The sequence below is a fragment of the Octopus bimaculoides genome, chromosome 10, assembly GCF_046866305.1.
Source record: "Octopus bimaculoides isolate indiv1 chromosome 10, ASM4686630v1, whole genome shotgun sequence".
NCBI classification, from domain to species: Eukaryota; Metazoa; Mollusca; class Cephalopoda; order Octopoda; family Octopodidae; genus Octopus; species Octopus bimaculoides.
In genome coordinates this window covers 46,231,869-46,254,678 of record NC_142937.1, presented here as the reverse complement: position 1 = coordinate 46,254,678, position 22,810 = coordinate 46,231,869, and the positions used below count along the sequence as shown (strand labels likewise).

At 36.9% G+C, this 22,810-nt stretch overlaps 1 protein-coding gene across 3 annotated transcripts in view; it reads left to right on the top strand.

Annotated features, from left to right (window-relative positions):
* Window positions 1–2,019: 2,019 nt before the first annotated feature.
* The window catches only part of LOC106874158 (stromal membrane-associated protein 1), a 127,775-nt gene continuing 106,984 nt past the window's right edge, over window positions 2,020–22,810 (top strand). For 2 of the 3 annotated variants that reach the window (XM_014921812.3, XM_014921785.3), the window contains exon 1: window positions 2,020–2,392. In XM_014921812.3, coding sequence (XP_014777298.1) covers window positions 2,275–2,392 — 118 coding nt within the window. In that variant the 5' untranslated portion in view covers window positions 2,020–2,274. The remainder of the gene's footprint in view (window positions 2,393–22,810) is intronic. The other variant, XM_014921802.3, reaches the window with a different exon arrangement.

The window sequence follows — 22,810 nt, the reverse complement described above, 5'->3', positions numbered from 1 at the left end:
AAAATCTTTGGCACAGGGAGTAAGAAAGTGAAATAACTCAACCAAGAATCAAACCAATGAAGGGCAATCACCATGCCAGAAACTTATCACCAATTAGTAATGCTCAAACAGGTGTGTGTGTGTGTGTGTGTGTGTGTGTGTGTGTGTGTGTGTGTGTGTGTGTGTGTGTGTGTGAGAGAGAGAGGGAGAGAGAGAGAGAGAGAGAGACAAAGAGAGAAATAAATAGAGAAAGATGGACAGACAGACAGAGGGAGCACTAGCAAGTTCTTTTGTTCTTGATCTTTAGGAGATGTCTAAAAAATTATTACAGGTTAGTGACATCAGTGGTTCTCTGAGTGACAAAAACCTGGACGTCCATAAACACACACAAAGGAAATTATTTGCTGTCCTCTTTATTAAGTATAAAACCAATTGTGTTTGCATCTGTATGACGTTCTGTCTTGACTGTGGTGTTTGATAAGTTTAAGAAGATTCAAACCATTTTAATTTTAATAAACATAACAATTTGTCCACCCCTTTTCCCATTTGCACAGCTTCTACCAAGTAAGAGAATCACTGCACTATAGGACATCTGTGTGTATTTACACATTGTAAAAGCAGGTATGGCTGAATGGTTTGATCCCACTCAGTGGCTCCTTGGGTAATTGTCTCTTACAATCGTCTCAAGTCGACATGTACTGTGAAAACCAGGTAAATGGTCTGCACTTATAGTCCAAAGGGCCTGTATTGCACATTGTGTCTTGCTCAAAACTTAAGTTAATAAAGCGGGCCACATTAAATCTAAAGCGCTCCAAATTTTAAAACAGCCTTGATAAATTCAGAAGCACTCAGTTAAATTTAATGGCTTTTTAAATATAAAAAAGGCCCAATAAACCTAATAAATGAAAAGAGGGCTCAATAATTTTTAAAGAATTCGTTAAAAAAAATTAAACAAGTAAAAAAAAACTACAAATTATTTATTTTTTAAATTTCTATCTGCAAGTTTTATGCTTTTCAGAGTAAAAAGGACCCCAATGCTTAGGGACTCCAAGCTTGAGGGCCTTGGCTTATATTGGCTCATACATAAATCCGACGTGGTCGCGCTGCATCTCGTCAGTTACATTTAGGATACACATGTTCGTGAACTACCCAGCCACTTACAGTATATAATTCAATTAGTCGGCAGTGCAGTTGATTACAAAACTGGGATATTCGTCATCGAAACCAACGCCGATCCATTTACTTTTCATTTGGTTGTCAATGGGAAGTTCTATTATTTGAACAGTATTTAACTTACTTCCACATATTTAACTTTTTTATATTTGCTTCTTTTCCTTCAATCAAAACTATGAAACGATATCTATTTTTTAAATTATTACTTAAAAAAGATAAGACAGTTCGGTCAAAAACGTACCCCTGTTTTTACTAAGCACAAAGATTAAATATAAGCCAACAATCTTTTTATATCATCCGAAACGAGAAATATTGATTTCTTCTTGATTGGGCACAACGCCAAGCCTTTTTTCTTTTCTTTTTTCTTTAATAGGATGAATAGACTCAGTTGAATCAAATCAGTAACTTTACAGGTACCTAATTACTCCGATATACCCAACAGGTAAAGTTGCCTCAACCGGGATTTTTATTTGCAGAAACAGGTGGCTTTAGAAACTAAATACCGAGAAAGCACTCTTAAGGTATTTGCCGAACACACCCTTCCGTAAAAGAAATATGTTTCTTTATTTTTAACTTGTTTTATTTACCTCATACGAAATTATGAAATCAGCCTAGTAAGGTGATGCCGAAATAGATACAGTAAAATGAATCCAATTCAATGTTTTTACTGTCTCAATCATTTCTATCGATCATAAACCAATGTATGATTTGTGAAGAACATATCAGATTTGTCCAGCATATAAGGGATCCCCGGTACTTGACACAAGCAGCACACAGCAGTCCACTCCTCTTACGTCGCTTCCTCCTACTCCCGCTGCCACCCTCTTTTTACTAAATGTATTTCCTCCAACTACTCCTCTACCGTCTCTCTCACTTCTTCGTCGGTATTCTCTACTCTCACTACTATCTTTTTTTTTCTTCCCCATAGGCGGCCGTTGTTTAGTGTAACGAGGAGGTTCTGTTGGTAGTCTGTAGTAGTAATAATACTAATACTAGGATAAAGGAACACACTAAACAATATATTATGGTACTACAATAGCGGCCGTTCACCCTAAGGAACTAAGAAAAATTTTAAAAAAAAATAAGGGCCACAAACACAAAGAAAGTATATATTAAAAGACAATGAGTACTCGACATGAAAAAGAACGTCAACGAGCAGCGCAGGAAAAATACCAAGCTGTTCTATCGCAACTATTGAAGGATGAAGACAACAAATACTGTGTTGATTGTGATGCCAAAGGTAGTGTATATGATATAAATATATATGGTATATGTGTTATATACACATATATAGATATCTATATCATGTCATTCAGTTGCGTGTGAATATGTGTATGTGAATATGTGTAAGTGATCGTCATCGACACCACTCGTGAGATGGATGGATTTCTTTTCTTCCACATTTTTAAGTATACTTGCAATACACTCAAACATGTTACACACAGCCCTCTGAATGCATACACACACATACACGCACACTCGCACACACATACACACACAGATGATGATTGTCACCTGCACTCCTGAAATTTCTCCATTCTGTAATATAGGTGTGTGTGTATGTATGTATATATATATATATATATATATATATATATATATAATATATATATATATATACACGTATATCACTCTTGGTATGTCACTTTGTCTCTCCATTTAGTCTTCTAGTTCTCTTCCTATTGCACATGATTCACCTCAGAAATCGGGAACCTCCCCTTTACTTATTCTCGTTTCATGCTTTCTTATAGATCTGACTCATTTCATTCAATTTTTCTTTCTCTCTCTCTCTCTCTCGAAATATGAATGTTTTAATCCATTCCGCCCCATATTTATCTATACATCTATCAATCCATATTTTTTGACAGCATTTATACACCTGTTTGCACCTCTCATTCACACATCAAGGTTGCTACTTAAATACATACTTGTTTATCTATCATATTCTCTCTCTGTTTTATACACACACACACACACACACACACACACAAATGCTTCTACCATTCTCTCTATACATGCTTTCTATGAATGATGTATATGTACATTTACCTACCTATCTATCTACCTACCTACCTCATCCTATGCTTCTTCAATCTACTCTATATTGTCATTTCTCTCTCCACACATCTAAATATCTAAACCATAAATATCTATTTGGGCGTTTTAGCCAGATAAAATAGGTACCGAGCGAACCAATTAACTGTATTAATAAACCGTTTACTTCGTGCTCTCTCAAGGCCGAGAAAACCAGAGAGAAAATCTAAGCTGTTAACTCTATATGTAAATTGAATGATATTGTTTATCATGGGAACCCACTTTCAATAGTGTTTTATCAGCACTTTTTTTCTCTTACGATGAAACTGTCAGATGTAATCTGTATTAATGTAGACGTCTGTCAAAGAGGGAAGAGTTGGTCACCTATATTACAGGCCTCTACAAAACTTGTAATAGACTCAGGCCAGACGTTAAATGCAGACCCCATGTCAAACTACTCATTGTTTTAGTAATTAGTGTTAGATACATTTCTTTACAGGTTACACGAGTATGTGTATGTAGTGTACTTAATAGAAAAGAATACAAGAATTAGAATCATTTCTTAAAAACAAAAAGATTCAGGATTCCCTTTTGCCTGTAACAGGGTAAGTAGGTCCCTTCAAAATTGAAAACTCATGCCAAACTGACCCACTTGCCTCTTCCCTGCCTTTGTACGGTAAAAAATATTCCAGCCCTGACCGTCCCGTCTTTTGTTTAGGCTTACGGTTTCTTGAACTACATTTGCTAGTGTATCTTCTCTCCCTTTTTAAGACGGTAAGGTTTTGATAGGAGAAAGAGTTTGGCTTTTATTTGTAGCACGTCGAGCAACCACTCAGAAGCTTCCTTGTGTGACTGTTATATAAAGTACTTTCTAGTGTCGGTAGCAGGCCCCTTTAATTGGGAGGAGGCTGTTGAATAGATCCATTCGAAAATTCCTTAGAACCAAGAACTGGTTGTCGTATAAGCTAATAATAATTTTTTTTTTCGACTATAGGCAAAAGGCCTGGAATTTGGGGTGTTGGAGGTGGGGGAACTAGTCGATTACATCGATCCGAGTGCTCAGTCGGTACATATTTTATCGACCCTGAAAGGACAAAAAGCAACGACTACAATGATAAAATATTTCAATTTGCAATACAGAATATTCTTTTCGAGTGAAAGAAACCCCATAGTGTTGTATAGTTTCCTACATTACTGATCCCCCGGCAAGCAAAAACGACCGACATGGGCGTCATCTGAACGATAATCTCGTACAGCTTTCTTCTACTACCTCGAGTTGACGACGACGGACTTTTTATGTATGTCTCTAACAGTGACTTCCTGGAAATAATTGCTAAATTCTTCCCAAACCTCACCCTCACCCCACCCAGTATCTTGTAAAGGACACCGGACAAGGTACAACTGAATGCACAATGTCTAAAAAAAAATGATGAGATGGTCATGGGTGGAATGCTGTTGATCATTAGTGTGCTAAAACTAAACCGAGAATCTCTAGCCATCATTGTATGGATGGTTGGGATGCATTTCATTGTAACTCATTATTGTTTAGAGGCCGAACATGAACGCCACAGTAAATTTCTATCTTCATTTGTACATCCGAGGCGTTCATGCCTTAAGTAAGAAATAGTGATTCGTCTGAATTGTTGCGCGCGCGTGTTTGTGCGGCTTAACGTCTTGTGTCATTCTGCCACGTCTATATCCTTTTTGGAAAGAAATTGTATATGGTGTTATATAAATGTGTGTATAAGAAAACAAGTGTGAACCAGCGAGAAAAGACGTGTATATGGATATCAATGTGAATATGTGTGTTTAAAAATATGTAGTTGTGTGTGCATGTGTATTATTTATTTATTTTTTTCTTTAATCAGATGACCGATTCATTGCTATTTCTATGTCAAAAAAAATCCAGTCTCAGTTACTTCGTTGGAATTTAACGATTTCTATTAATATCAAGAGAAACAAAAACCATCAAAAAAAAAAAAAAAAACTCTTGACATTCGCAGTTCATTGAAGTTTCTGCCTTCCCAGGCGGTGGAAGCTGAGAGAGAGAGAGAGAGATCTGTCAATTACCTCACCCTCGTCGTCATCAAAACTACACTAATGTTTCATTTAGAAGAATCGTACATGTATCCGAAAAAGGTGTTTATTTATTGCATAGAAAACAGCTAATGAAATTGGGAGATGCCCACCCACCCCATTAGTTCGTTAATGCTCATGTACGTATACACATACATGACACGCGCACATATCACATACACGTTATGTTTCGACGCACACGTATTTGAAACTGGTCTTCACTGTTTATTTGCCCCTTATTTTAGTTCACACTTACGCGCGCGTGTGTACACACACACACACACACACATACACACCTGTAGTTTGGTTTCATATAAGTGGCATGCATATACTGATAACTTCCTACATCTGCTCTTTGATGTCGCCCCAGTACAGCTGATCTAATTAATTAATCCTAAAGTAACGTCACATACTAATTAGCTGAGGTTATTATATTAGCTTAGCACCACCGGCTGTACAACTAACTACATGTGTTCAATCTGAGTCATTATCTAACCCATTCCGTCACTCTCTCTCTGTTAACGTTCTCTCTCTCTCTTCTCTTTCTCTCTAATCGCAGGAAATGACAACTTTAAAACAGTCTACGATTTCGTTTGGGTCAGCCCTCTCAAACTATAAAAATCCTACTGGGACCTTCTTTTCTTACGATTGTCTAAATATCTTCCCATTCCCTCCTGGCATAACTGTCGAAATCATCACTTCTCTTATTAAGTCAGTGGTCCTCAAAATGACAAATATTAGTTCCCCATCTCCAAAATGTTTATGAAATTCTTGCCACCAACTCTCATGGCCAGGCATGTTTTTGTAGAATATTTGAAATGATTGACACTGCTTGTATGACAGTGGTTGTTATTTTAGATACATTTTCAGATTAACACCTGCACAATTTTCACTTGGAGGTTAGGGTTTTAGGGTTAGAGTTAGTTAGGGACAGAATTCCCTAACCCTAAAACCCTAACCCTAACACCCTAGTGAAAATCGTGTAGGTGTTAATCTGAAAATTTACCTTATTTTATAACTATCATTCGATGTTAAGACAAGGAGACACAAACACACACTTGCGCACACACACACACACACACACACACACACACACACACACACACACACACACACACACGACGGGCTACTTTCAGTTTCTGCTTGTGAAATCCACTCATGAGGCTATGCTTGGACCAGGACCATCGTAGAAGACACTTGCTCAAGGTACCATGCAGTGGCACTGAACTTGCAACCATGTAATTGGGAAGCAAACTTCTTCCACGCAGTCATGGTGGGATGAGTCATGGCTAAAATGCCTTTCATCATAAGTCTATACATTCAGAACTGTATTTGAACTAAACAACTACTTCCAGGTCATGAATACAGGTCAATGAATCAAAATATATGGTTTACTTAATCTGCTAGAGATGGAAACCAAATCTCCTTCAAACTGCACTCTATCATCTTAAAAAGTGAAAGATGCATTAAATGGTTCCACTTTAGTGTGCAGTCTAACCCTAAGCCCTAACCTAGATCAGGTCATTTCACAGCATAGACTCCAGATACTGCTGCAGTTTGCATGCTGAAGTGGTACGCATTAGATAATGTTATCATTGATATCCTCAAAAAGACAGGATGGTCACAGTTGAAATACATTTGAACATACATGTATTCTCCTCAAACTACTAAAGCAACAAGTTTCATTATATATATATATGTGAGTGTGTAGTACAACATGTGATATATTCAGTATTTTAATATTTCAGTGGATAAAGGTGTTGAGCTGGCAGAATTGTTAGCATGTTGGGCAAAATGCTCAGCAGTATTTTATCTATCTTTACTTTCTGAGTTCAAATTCTGCCAACGTCAACTTTACCTTTCATCCTTTCAGGGTCAATAAAATAAGTACCAGTTGAGCACTGGAGTTGATGTAATCAACTGGCTCCCTACCCTGAAATTGCTGGCCTTGTGCCAACATTTGAAATCATTATTTAAGTAGATGTTGTCTTTGTTTAGCTTCCATGATCAGCCCTGATCAAGTAGACCTGTGATCAAAGGTGTAGCAGCTTTAACTTAGGCATAGTGTATCTTTTCACTCTTAAGAAAGTAGGATGTAGCTAAAGGGGATTTGGTAGTTATTTCTAATAGGACTCTAATAATTTTTTTTTTTTTTTAATCTTTTACATATTTCAATAATTGGACTGCAGTCATGCAGGGGTACCACCTTGAAAAGTTCAATCAAGCAAACCAACCCTAGTACTTATGTTTTTAAAGCCTATTACTTATTTTATTGATCTCTTTTGCCAAACTACTAAGTTATAGGGATGTAAACAAACCAACACCGATTGTCACATGGTGGCAGATAAACACACACACACACACATATACAACAGGCTTCTTTCAGTTTCCATTAACCAAATCCACTTACAAGGTTTTGGTTTTGAACCAAGACTTCTTGGTAGAGATGCAAGCTTTTTAATCACATGGCCATGTCTGCACTTAAATAATGAACAGCCTTAATCAATTATCAACCCTTATTGAGGTTTCATCAGAAGTGTCTGCATCACTTGACCAGTTCCTTGTTTACTGTACTTAAATGATAGTGAGTTAGATAACTTAAATCAACTAAGATTATCTAAGCAGTTAGTAAACAAAAAATCACTCTAGTTGTGTTTAAAATCTAAAAACTAAGGTCCTCCAAGCAGTTAGTTAATAAAAACTTCTGGAGGCAACTAAAATCTTAACAATCAAGCGAGTTAACTCCAATAATATATGATAACTCACTATATTACATTGGTAGGACCCTGTCATATTTGGATTTAGTATGCATAAAACTCCTCTGACATATTGTTGTTATTCATGGTCAGTGTAATCTATTTCAGTACATACACTCACACACATGCACACTAATCACTCTTTATTCTTGCCAACTGAAGAGAATGTGCTTAGCTGAAGAAGCCTGATAAGACTGAAACATGCCCATTGCTTTCACCGGTTCAAAGACTAGATCTACTTCATTGTATTGTCCAAAGATGTTGATCACCTGATCTTACTAAAGTTACCTCCCTTCTTTTCAGATTTTTATTACCCTCTAATGGGAGTTTTTCTTTCATAATTGTTTGGCTAATTTCGGTTGATGTAAGTTTTTCATCTTCCTACATTACACATGGAGACCCTACCATTTTAATGTTTAATATTGCAAAAGACTTTCTTGTATTTTTTCTGTCATTCATTCAACTCGTTATAGTAAATGACAATAATGTTACTTTTATGATATTTCATTGAGAGCTTTTAGTTAATTTTCTGTTGAAAAAAAATCCATTTAACTTCATGACCTCAAGGACCAGAATTGACCTGCAAATAATGTGGTTTGCATGTTAATTCCATGAATGAATCCACAACATCAACATAGAGCAAATCAGATTGTGATGGCTAGTCTCTTTCCTTGAATTCTGTCAAAATTATTGGTGGTTATGGTCTGTTGAAATACAATTTATGTAATGTATAAAAAAACAAAATCATTTGCAAATCTGTTATTATCGTGAAATTAACAGGTGTGTGGTAGAGGTTAGCATTATTGTAAGGTTGACTACCTGTAAAAATGTAAATTTGACATTTGTTGTTACTGATTATTCTCTATGTCAGCTGTAACCTGGTTGGCACATGTTACAAATACAGCAAATTCACAAACACATCTCATGTGCATCATATATATCATGTTTATAGAATGAATTACTCTTAGACACCATCTGCGTGAAAAACAGTAGTTAGCATTGACATATTTAATACTGGGTGGTGGAGCCATCCAACTTGCTAACTAGAGTTAGGAAAAATAAAAAGCAATAATATCAGTCATTAAGTTACTGTTATGATATTTAATGTACATAGCATCAAAAAGCTAAGTTTAGCTTTCAATAACTTGTTCAACTACTTCATTACACACATTGGCCAAGATGATTTTGATAAAATTTCAGTTTGTTGATAAGTGTGTGTGTGTATATATATATACTTGGTAGATAAAGCAATTAAGAGTATGAAGACAGGGAAAGTCTCTGGTCCATCGGGAATCACTGCAGAGATGCTTCAAATATCTGGTAGAGTCAGCGAAAGTCTAGTCAACATGACGGAGTCATACCCAATGACTAGTGTAGCAGCACCATAGTTAATTGCTAGGTAAAGACAATGCATTAGATACAAATAATTACAGAGGTAACAAGTTATTGGATCAGGTAATGAAAGTCACAGAGAGGGTCATAGCCCAACTAATTAGGGAGAGAGTCAGTCTAGACGAGATGCAGTTTGGGTTTGTGCCAGGGAAAAGCACCACTGATGCTATATTTCTGGTAAGACAGCTGCAGGAGAAACATCTAGCCAAAGATAAACCTCTGTACCTAGTTTTCATTGACATGGAGAAAGCCTTTGACAGGGTCCCCTGATCCTTTATCTGGTGGTCATTGAGGAAACTAGGGATAGAAGAATGGTTAGTGAGAGCTGTGTGAGCCATGTACAGAGACGTTAGTAAGGTGAGGGTTGGCAACGAGTACTGTGAAGAATTCCGGGTAGAAGTAGGGGTCCACCAAGGTTCAGTCCTCAGCCCCCTTTTATTCATCATAGTCCTCCAGGCAATAACAGAGGAATTCAAGACAGGATGCCCTGGGAGCTCCTCTATGCTGATGACCTCACTCTAATAGCTGAGTCACTATCAGAACTAGAGATGTTTCAGGTGTGGAAGGAAGGTCTAGGATCGAAGGGCCTTCAATCTAGCAAAAAAGTCTTAATAAGTAGGAAGACAGACAAACCACAAATCCCTTCAGGTAGATGGCCGTGCTCAGGCTGTAGGAAAGGCGTAGATAGAAATTCCATAAAATGTACCCAGTGTATGCTATAGACACATAAGAGGTGCAGCAATATCAAAGGAAGGCTAACTGGGAAGATAGTTTTTGTATGTGGCAGATGTTCAGGAGCAATAAACACTGAAAATGTGCAGAAAACAACTTCGGTCACATTCCCAGAAGAAAAACTAGAAGTAGTCGATAGCTTCCGTTACCTAGGTGACCAAGTCAGTAGCAAGGGTGGATGCTCTGAAAGTGTAGCTGCTAGAATAAGAATAGATTGGGCAAAGTTCAGAGAGCTGGTGACAAAGGGCCTCTCGCTCAGAGTAAAAGGTAGACTGTATGACGCATGTGTGCGAACAACCATGCTACATGGCAGTTAAAGCATGGGCTGTGACTGCTGAGGACATGCATAAGCTTGCAAGGAATGGAGCCAGTATGCTCCACTGGATGTGTAATGTCAGTGTGTACATGATAGAGGGTAAGCGTCCTGAGGGAAAAGTTGGACATAAGCATCAAATGTGTAAGAGATATGACTGCACTGGTATGGTCATGTGTTGCGTATGGATGAGGACAGCTGTGTGAAAAAGTCTCACACTCTAGCAGCAGAAGGAACCTCTGGAAGTGGTAGATCCAGGAAGATCTGGGGTGAAGTGGTGAAGCACAACCCTCGAACATTGAGCCTCACTGAGGCAATGACAAGTGACCGAGACCTTTGGAGATATGCTGTGCTTGAGAAGACCCAGCAAGCTAAGTGAGACCGTAACTGTCTGTGGCCTATGCCAGTGCAGCATAACCAGCCCATTGAAGAGTACCCTTCAATCATTGGGCAATAAATTGTGCTTGCGAAGACCTGTTGAGGCAAGTGACATCATTGTCATTGCTGATGACAGTACCGCCTGATTGGCACCCATGCCAGTGGCATATTAAAAGTACCATTTGAGCATGATCATTGCCAGTGCCACATAACTGGCTCCCGTGCCAGTGGCATGCAAAAAGCAGCATTCGAGTATGTTCATTGCCAGTGCTGCCTGACTGGCTCCCATGCTGGTGGCATGTAAAAAGCACTATTCAAGCGTGGTCAATGCCAGTACCGCCTGACTGGCCCTTGTACCTGTAGCACATAAAAAGCACCCACTACACTCTTGGAGTGGTTGGCATTAAGAAGGGCATTCAGCTGTAGAAACTTTGCCAGATGAGATTGGAACCTGGTGCAGTCTTCTGGCTTGCCAGCCCCCAGTCAAACCGTCCAACCCATGCCAGCATGGAAAGCAGACTTTAAATGATGATGATGAGATATATATATATATATATATATATATATATATATATATATATATATATATATATATATATATATATATATATATACGCATACACATATTGTACACACACATATATCTACCAAATCAACTCACAAGTGGAAGACACTTGCTCAAGGTATCACACAGTGGGACTGGGCCTGAGACTGCATGGTTCAGAAACAACCTAGATTCAGTGTGTGAGAAACTATGAAGTGAAAAAAAAAAACCTTATTAGGAAAACAAGCAAGAGGTGGCAGTAGAAAGATTGCCCCAACAAATTTCTTTTAACCAATGAGAGCATGGAAAAACAGATGTAAAAGTGAACAAACTGACAAGTGGCATGACCAACCTGCCCTACACACACATTTTGTTGGTGTGTGTGTCAGTGTGCACTGCAAATTTCAAACCTAGATAAAATCTAGTTGATAAATCACATGCAATTTTTCACACTCATTTTTTTGAGTAAAAAAATTCACTTCTCTATGAGTGTATGTGGTACATTATAGGTGGTACAGTTTATGACTATAAGCCAGCCACAAAGTATATACAGGTTTGGCCAAAAGTCAGCCAACAGTAAATCAAAATACCATAAATACTATCTGTAATTCTGTATTGACTCGAATGGAAAAATGTGTGGCTCAAGAAGGACTTCAGCTTGAACAATTTTCATTTCATGTTTCATATTTAGATGCTTTTATTAAATTCATTCAGTAATTAAACATAAATAAATCTTGGAATTAAATGGTTTTGATTTACTGTCAGGTGACTTTTGTCTAAACCTGTATGTAGTATAATTAGCTAGGAAAATGAAAGCAGTCAGTCATATATATATGTATATATATATATATATGACCCGGCAAGCCAAGTAAGATCGTTGCCAGTGCCCCTGGACTGGTTCTTGTGCGGGTGGCACATAAGATGCACCATTTTGAGCGTGGCCATTGCCAGTACCGTCTGACTGGCCTTCGTAGGATTTTCGAGCGAGATCGTTGCCAATGCCCCTGGACTGGCTTGTGTGGGTGGCACATAAAAGACACCATTTCGAGCATGGCCATTGCCAGTATCGCCTGACTGGCCTTCGTGCAGGTGACACGTAAAAGCACCTACTACACTCTCTGAGTGGTTGGCGTTAGGAAGGGCATCCAGCTGTAGAAACTCTGCCAAATTTAGATTGGAGCCTGGTGTTGCCATCCGGTTTCACCAGTCCTCAGTCAAATCGTCCAACCCATGCTAGCATGGAAAGCGGACGTTAAACGATGATGATGATGATGATGATATATATATATATATCGCCTGACTGGTCCTGTGCTTGGTGGCATGTAAAAAGCACCATTCGAGCATGATCATTGCCAGTGCCGCCTGACTGGCTCCCGTGCTGGTGGCACATAAAAAGCACCATTCAAGCATGGCCAATGCCAGTACCGCCTGACTGGCCGTCATGCCGGTGGCGCGTAAAAAGCACCCACTACACTCTTGGAGTGGTTGGCATTAGGAAGGGCATCCAGCTGTAGAAACATTGCCAGATCGGATTGGAGCCTGGTGCAGCCTTCTGGCTCGCCAGCCCTCAGTCAAACCATCCAACTCATGCCAGCATGGAAAGTAGACGTTAAACGACGATGATGATATATAATCTATATCAGAGGCGACTCCAGGTCATCAGTGTCACTCGGGCTCATCACAGATTTCATCACTCAAGCTCTTCACAGATTTCATCACTCAAGCTCTTCACAGATTTCGCATAAGACACATGCCTACTCAAAGAGTTTCACATTTTTTCCACAATATTTCTAGCTCCAAATGGCTTTTTTTTTTTAATATCTAGCTCTATGTCTTCATTTCTAAGTTAAGGGTAAAAATAAAGCAACCCTGCAAAACACAACTGGTCTTTACACCCAGACACAGAATAACAGTGATCAAATATCGATAACGGAGTTCACAACAAACATCGGTGATCTGTCACCTGCACTCTTGACAAGAGATGTCAGTTAGTCTTTAACACCTACCAAGCTCATTTGTATTAGCCCAAGTTGCTGGATAATTTTTTGTTCCTTTAAGAATATTGTAGAATGGAATTTAAATCCTAATCTCTATAGAAATTTGTTTCAAGGAAACATTGAACTTGGATTACTTTTAATTTTTGTGATTATAGATAACAACTCAGGCTGTAACTTCTGAGCCCCAAGTCAGGTGTGTGTGAACAATGTCAAGAGAACATCTGCTATGAATGATATTTTTGACTCAGGGCACCTCTAAGACAACTGCCAGATGCTGAATGAAAATAAATGAATTGTGATCAGGCTCAATAAAAGGAGCTCGAGTTATGGGGTGCAATTACATACTTGAAGTCAGTGTTGGCAGAAATTAAATCAGCTTGCAAATATACGTTCGCTTTACCAAATTTATACTCGGGCTAAGCCCAAACAGCCCGAGTGTCAGAGTCGCCACTGATATATATGTGTGTGTGTGGGTACATATATCTATGTGTGTTTATGCTGCATTGTCTTGGCATTGTGTGATAGTTGGAAACAAGTGTCACTGTCATATAAGCAGTGTAATTCATTTCCAATTTCCCATGAAAACTTGACTGGTCATGAGGAAATATTGCCTTGCTTAGAAACGAGTGAGGGTTGGCAACAGGAAAGACATTTGACTGTAGAAAATCTGCTTCAATAAATTCTGTCTGACACATTGCAAGCTAGAAAAATGGATATTAAAACGATGATGATGATGCTGAACTCCAAATTTAAAATTAATGGGAAACTACTCATATATCTTCTGAATCATTACATAAAAACATCTGTGATAGTATTTCAATGACTCAATAGCTTATATGATATTACTGCTTGCTTATACTTCTGTATAATTTAGAAGCTGTACCATAGCTTACATTCTATGAGTGGGTGTTTATTTCATTTTTAACATTATTCCTCTTCCTTTTAATACTGATATATTACAACTGATACCTGCTTATTCATTTATTTTCCAGCTGACTATTAATAATTTTTTGTTTTCTGGGAAATTCAAAGACCTTTTTGTTAATCCTTCTACTGATGGTTATTGTTTATGTGCTACTATTCTAGTGCCATTTCTCTAAGTATACATACACACAAATAACTGTATTAAAAACTGATATAAATACGCTTGTATTAGTAAATCATATATAAAGGTCACCATACTAATCGTTTGGATTTTTGAGATCAGTAGATATCTAAATGATTTATATTTCATTTAAAAAATAAACTCTTCTGCCCTGATTCTTTCTTGACTAATATTGCTATCCAGAAATATCACGAAGAAGCTGTATGTATGGTTTAGATTCAGTTATAGAAATTGGCAACCCGAGTCACATGTTCCCTATGCTATATTTGAAAAAAAAAAATTCCTTTGGGATTGAATCTTTTGGAATGAAAACTCTATACAATGGTATGTAGTTGTACATAACTGTAATATTTCTTTCTCTAAACCAAACAAGTCTCTGAGATTTTCCAGAAAGAAATTTATATGTAGTGCTTATCAAGGAAAAGTGATTAAACACTGAGTCAAGTACGAATTCATAGCTGATTGTTTAACTCTATTATTATTATTTTTATTATTTAAGGTGGCGAGCTGGCAGAATTGTTAGCACACCAGACAGAATGCTTAGTTGTATTTTGTCTACCACTACGTTCTGAGTTCAAATTCTGCTAAGGTCGACTTTGCCTTTCATCCTTTCAGGGTTGATAAATTAAGTACCAATGAAACACGGGGGTCGATGTAATCAACTATTCCTCTCCCCCACATTTCAAGCCTTGTGCCTATAAGTAGAAAGGTTTATTATTATTTAAGCAGGAGGCATGGCAAAATTGTTACTGTGTTAGAAAAAATGCTTAGCAATATTTCTTCTGACCCATTACATTCTGAGTTTAATGATATAATAAGTACCAGTTTAGTCACTCCCCTAAAATTTCTGGCCCTGTGCCAATATTTGAAACCTTTATTATGATGATGAGAGTTGTGAACTAGCAGAATTATTAGAGCATTTGAAAAATGCCTTACAATATTTTTATCTGGCTCTTTATATTCTGAGTTCAAATCTTGCTAATGTCAATTTTGCTTTTCATCCTTCTGGGTGAGTAAAAAATATTTTCAGTCAAATACTAGTCAACTAAACTTTCCCCTGAAGACTGCAGGCTTAAATTAGGAACCATAATTATTTTCCCAGAGGACTTTCGTGGGAGGCACCACTATGGATAACTTCCCGGGGTCCCTGGTTGGCAGTTCTACAGAAGGTCTCTACTGACTCAGGATAAACTCCACAGGCATGGAAGTGCTGTCAGGAGGGATTGCTTGAGAATTGTGCTGAGTGATGAAACTATACAGTACACACTCCTGTAGTGCCTGAGCATTGCTGACTTGTGGGGTGATGTTGAACAGCTACTGTTGCATGTAGAACAAGTTCATTGTGAGGGCTAACCAAGTCTATTTTGGGGACCACCCCGCTACCCACTTTTAACAAGGCAGGGTAAGCAGTGCTCCTCTGTCTAGTGGCTATGGCATAGGAGGTTGTATGGTGGACAAAGTTGAAAGGAGTGAGGACAGCTAACTTCCTTATCAGTTAAATCCATATCAACTTTTTCAAGTCCCACTTGGGAAGGAAAGTGAATGTGGAAAAGGAAGTGTTCTCTTGATGAATTTGTCAAAAGGTATCTGTGGCGAAAATGGTTAGGATAAATGGGTCTACTTTAAGCATGTACCTATAGATTGGAGATCAACAGTTGGGAGTGGGTTTGTGCCCTTGGTGGTCAGAGAGATCTTGTATCTGTGGGGTTCCTTGATTGGCCCTAGTTGGAAGTTCTCCTTTATAATGAAGACTGCATCTTAGATGTATTCATAGATTTTGTATACTATGTATAACTGTTATATTATTTCCTCTCCTCTCCTCATTTTTTGTGTAAACTCCCACAGATTGTTGAATGTGCTGATAATGTCTCCTTCATCTGATGTTTAAGGTGATAAGCCAACAGAATTGTTAGCACAAAAAGCAAAATGCCTAGCAACATTTTGTCTGTCATTGTTCTTAGTTCAAACACTGCTAAAGTTGACTTTGCCTTTCATCCTTCTGGGGCCAATAAAATAAGTACCATTTGAGCACTGGAGTCAGTGTAATCAACTGTCCCCATCCCCAAAATTTCAGGCCTTGTATTACTACTATTACTACTACTACTACTACTACTTAATATTGATAGAATAAAGTGTTAATTAGGTATTCTGGTTCAGTGTAATTGACTAGCCTCCGCCCCATAAAATTTCAGGTTCAGTCCCACTGCATGGTGCCTTGGATAAATGTTTTCTATTGTCACCACAGGCTGACCAATGCCTTGTGAATGAATGGAAACTGAAAGCTTGTTTTATATATGTGAATGTGTTGTGTATATATATATATATATATATATATATATCGTGTACACTATCAACAAAAAAGTACTCCATCTGGTGAAAGATAAATATTATTTAATAAACACAGTATATATTTTTATGAGCTACTAATAGTTTCATGTGATGAAAACAACTCAGCATTTTATAACGCATCTGGTGTCTTCACACAATCCTCAGGCTCTGTCCACATGCATAACAAGCTAAAACAGGACAATAGAATAAGAGAAAAGGAAGGTGGAAGGTTGAAAATACCGGAAAACAAGAAAGTAAAAAAGAGGGGGAGAATTAGAATCAGTTGAACAATTGAGGACCTCTACATATCAAACTAGTACAATAGAGTATTTTTGCTTGCAATTTCAAAGATGGTATATTTGGAAGCTGACAGTATCTATCAGTTCATGTATTAAAATTCTCTCTAATGCTGAAGTTTGAAACATGCCATTCCAGTATTTTCCATACATATATAATAGTATATCTCTTTCTTCAGCATTCAAGAGAGTAGAGACTCAGAGCTTTTGGATGTTCCCTGTAATATAGTCAACAGGACTACCAGACCTCTTGTCATGAAGGTTCATAGGATCCATCATTTAAGATATCTGCATTTAGAGGTCAGTTTGGTGATATGTCTGGTGAAAGATGCATCGTTTGATATGATTACATCTAAGTCCTGTATATTTCCTCCACTGCTTGGCAACTGGTATTGTTTTATGTTCCTGTAACTTAGGAGTTTGGCAAAAGAGACCAATAGACTTTAAAAAATAAGTAGTGGGGTTGATTGGTTTGACTTCAAGGCATTATCACAGCAGGGCTACAGTCTAATGACTAAAACAAGTAAAAGGTAAAAGAAAGGGGCTGTGACATGTTGTTGAGTGAGCCAGTAAGGTTGAAGGCTTGTTTTGATGGATTTGGAGTGTGTATGTGTGTGTGGAGCACCTCACCATCCCAGATTTCTAATGTAGATCACATTTGTATTTTTAAAGTGCTCACATCTGTTCAATGCTGAATTCTTTTTTTTAAGTGTTAAGAGAAGGAATTTTGGCAGTGTTGTAGATTTGGTTACTTACTTTGTTTTAAGCCCTGGGTCATTGGGCAAATAGTTTGTAATTGAATGTGATGGATTTTTTTTTTTTTTTTTTTGTTAGGATTTTATATTACAATCTTTTTTGTGTAGCAAGAATTAAGATTTAGATATATTTTGTGTATTATTTATTAATAGAAAATTCTAAAATTGAGCCATTTGATGTGTGTGGGGGAGAGAAAGAGAGCTAGTTGTTATATACTTATACATAAGGATGATTTAGAAAGTAGGAGTGATTGTAATGGATAGAAACCAGTTTACAGTATGAGATGCTTATTGCTATGGGTTTGAGACAAAGCTTTTTTGATAATAATTGCTGGCTGATAATTAATTTTAATTGAAGAGTTTGGAGCCCATCAATTGGGATAATAGCCATTTAATAACATTATCCTGGATTATATTAAATGGCTATTTTCTCTAGTTTGTTAGTTTGGATAAGGAATGCTTTGTGCCAAGTCTTTATATTGACCTCCCTAGACTGAGAGATTTGCAATAGCTGGGTGAGGTTTATGTAATTGAAGTGTAGGAGAGGAAAAAAAGTGTTTCTGTCATGTTGTTCTGTGAAGAAATTACTTAGTTTGGAATCTGGTAGTAATTTGAAATTCTTTCTGATGAAAAGTAACAAATCCATCAAATGGGATAGTGTAAAGTTGATTAGTAGAGATCAATGTAAATTACAAAGATGAGTCAGACAGAGGACTCAGCTTGAGAGTGGGCAAGTATTGGTTGCCTATCAATAAGTTTAAATTTGCATACAACCCTTTTCCTATGAAAAATAGGCATAAGTAGTTGTTGGTACATTAAGGTGGGTAAGCAATATTTTGTTGTTTAGTATCAGTTTGAGCAGACCTCTATGATAAAAATGTGCTAGTTACTATGACTATCTCATCATTTTTACAAGTAATGCATCTAGGGCTACAATATTCAATGTATGATTTTTTTAAATAGTTGGGTATAATTCGAAGGAGTTTTTGTTGCTATTTCTTGCAGGGTGAGCAACCACATAGAGACTCCTCTTGTTGGCTCATAGATAAGTTGTATTTTAGTGTGTGTGTGTGTGTGTGGTGTACTTAGATGATTTACAGAAGAGGAGGAAGAGAAAAACCACATGAAAAATACATTTCATAGAATACCACACACCACACATATTATTATTAATATCCTGAAACAAGCTATCCTTAAATATCTCACATCCTGAATGACGGTTGCTCAGGGATGTTTGGTTCTGACCATTCTGATTGAGTATTAAAACCTCCTTAAGAAATATTGTTTCAGAGTGTTAATGATAGCAATTGTATTGTGTGTGTGTGATATTGGAGTGATTTTCGGTTTATTATTCAATCAAATTCTTAAATTAAAGAAGTTATCAACATTTTAATCTTTTTTATTCCTTGATTGCCCCTAACCAAAATTTAACTTAATAAACATAGGTATTTTTCATAAGTAGAGTATTTTCATCCCCTTCCCTATAGATGGGTACCTACAAGAGAATGAGACTAAATAAAACTTGGAATAAATTTGTTAGATCTGGCATGAAATAAGACAGTCTTAACAGATGAGATGACACACACGTTTATTGTTATCAGCACATTATCATAATCATTGTGTGTGTAAGCAGCTGCCTCATCTACTGTGAATCACACTTGTTAGCATCTGTTCAATGCTGAAGTATTCATTATTTATTATGAAGAGATGGCCTAACCTTTGGGATGCACAGTAATTACAACACAAACCAAAATAGCTGTTTTAAATTGCGAGGGAGGACATTTGTGTAGTTACAGTGCTAGAGTATTGACAACAGTTAATTAGTTTAATCCTTATGCAAATATTGTTATGCCTCCGGGCACATCACATAGCTCTGGCTGGCTTGTATTGCTCCTACTTCACGGTTAAGTGGTAAGGAGTAGAATGGGCATCTAGCTGTAAATAAAGAAGAAAAAAAGCATTGCTTTCATAAAAAACCATCTCACTCATGTTAGCATAGAAAATAAACATGAAATAATAAATGGAAAATATTTCATGATTTATTGCTTTATGAATGACATAAATATATATAATGCTAGTCAGTGTTTTAATAATAACTGTCTTTGGTTTCAGGATGTGTCTGATGTTGAAATATTTTCAAAACATTTTATGTTAGTGTGGAAGCAGTATTTGTGCCCTTTGTGTATTATTTGTTTAGCTTTGACGTAGGATATATTTATCTAGCTTAGGTGATTTGAATTTAAAAAAAAAAAAAAATCAAGAAATTTTTGCAGTGTCTGGTTTGGTGTCTTATCTCTTGAAATTTTACTGGTTTCAGTCATTTGACTGTGGCCATGCTGGAGCACCACCTTTAGTCAAGCAAATCGACCCCAGGACTTATTCTCTGTAAGCCTAGTACTTATTCTATCAGTGTCATTTGCCGAACTGCTAAGTTACGGGAATGTAAACTCCCCAGCATCGGTTGTCAAGCAATGGTGGGGGGACAAGCACACACACACACACACACACATATATATACACAATAGGCTTCTTTCAGTTTCCATCTACCTAATCCACTCACAAGACATTGGTCAGTCTGAGGCTATAGTAGAAGACACTTGCCCAGGGTGCCATGCAATGGGACTGAACCCAGAACCATGTGGTTGGTAAGCAAGCTACTTACCACACAGCCACTCCTGTGCCTATGTATATACATATCTTTTTTATCTTTTACTTGTTTCAGTTGTTAGACTGCAGCCATGCTGGGGCACCACCTTGAAGAATTTTTAGTCAAATTAATCAACTCCAGTATTGCTTTTTTTAAGCCTGGTACTTACTCTATCCATTTTGTTTGTCAAACAGTAGTTGGGGGACAAACACAGACACAAAGATGCACACACACACACACACACACACACACACACACACACACACACATATATATATATATATATACACACAATGGACTTCTTTCAATTTCCATCTACCAAATCCACTCACAAGGCTTTGGTCAGCCTGGGGTTATAGTAGATGACTCTTACCCAAGGTAACATGCAGTGAGGCTGAACCTGGAACCATGTGATTGGGAAACCTGCTTCTTACCACACAGCCATGCTTGCACCTATATATATATATATATATATATATGTGTGTGTGTGTGTGTGTGTGTGCGCGCACGCACATACACACACGAGTTGACTTGCTACTCACACAGATACAAGAAATCTGCATGTCAGATTCAAATTGTTTGTTTATATATATTTTAATATGAATGGCCAAGATTCTGTCTTGCTGCACTAAACAGATTTCTGTAGATAATACCTTTTTTTTATAGATTTTTTTTGTCTATTTCCTTTCTTCATCATCATCATTTGACGTCTGTTTTCCATGCTGGCATCAAATCTTCCAAAATCACTTTGCACATGAAATATTTCCTTGTTTTCTTGAAATACTTTTCCAGCATTAACATACATATTCACTTCACAGCCATACAGTTTCAGGTTCAATCCCACTGCATGGAACCTTAAGCAAGTGTCTTCTACTACCACACCGAGATGACCAATATCTTGTGAGTGAATTATTCGATAGACAGAAACTGTGTTAAGCTCATCTTACACACTCACACCCACATTTCATAAGGCAATAACTCTAAGAAGACTGTTCTGAGTTCTTCCACTACAGAATTGTACACAAGGAAGCACATTGTTTCCCTCAATAGTCAGAGTTCATAGTTAATGCATTAATAAAGAAATAGATAAGTTCATGTCAATAGGAATTTAAATTTAATGCATGAGTAAATAAATGAATGAATAGTCCTTAAGATATGAATTATTATCTATTGAATAATTAGTGAATCATTAAATCATGAATTCTTTTAAAACTCTCATTCATTAACTTATTTATTCAATTAATTTAAAATGTTCTTCAAGAACTCTTTGAAAAATAATGTAATAAATAAATTATTATACAATTAAATAATTAAATCAGTAATTTTTTTACAACTATTAATGCATAAATAAAGCAATAAAAGAATCAGGCTCTTCTGGATGAATAATTATGATTGCCATTATTATTTAGTGAATGATTATTGGACTTACGCATTGAGTGCTTTGTCTTACATTATGGTTTTCTTTCATTTTTAAACAGAAACATTCAATTATATATATCTCTGTGCAGATATCTCTCTATAAGACACACACACACACATATATGATACATATACACATGATGAGCTTCTTGCAGTTTCCACCAACTTAATTTACTCTCATGGTTTTGGTCAGCCTAGGGTTATAGTGGAAAACACTTGTCCATGGTGCTGCACAGTGGAGCTTAACCGAAGACCACATGATTTATGTCTGCATGTATAGATCTATATCTGCTATGTATTTGTGTGAATTATGTTATTGTTTTGTACAAACCATTATATTTTTTTCTTTGCATCATTGAAATAGGAATCTATTGAAGTGGTTAATTTACATTCCAGTAGTTCAGTATTTGATGCCTCTGTATCCACTTCTCTCTAAAGTCATCTTAACATTCTAAACCTGATCAGATAATTTTTTTTATTCTATTAATGTTTAGTTTAGGTGTACATCATTGAATACCTGGTTAATATTTCTACAACTAACCTTAACAAGGAACGTAACTACTTAGCACAAATTATGTTTGAAAATCATTTTCCAAATCAGATTCTTTTGTGAAATCATGTATGTCTGCTTTTGGTTTAAAATCTAATGATTTTGAGTATTTTGGTACTCTGTATGTATGTGCATCTCATGTAAGATGGTGAATTAGCAGAGTCATTAGAACAATAGAACCAGATTTTAAAAAATAAGCACTAGGGTCAATTTGTTCTGGGCAGTGCCCCAGCATGGCCCATAGTCCAATGACTGAAACAAGTAAAAGATAAAAGGTACTGAAAATATATGTTGCTGAAAAGCCTGAAGCTGCAGTTCTTCATCCAGGAAAAATCC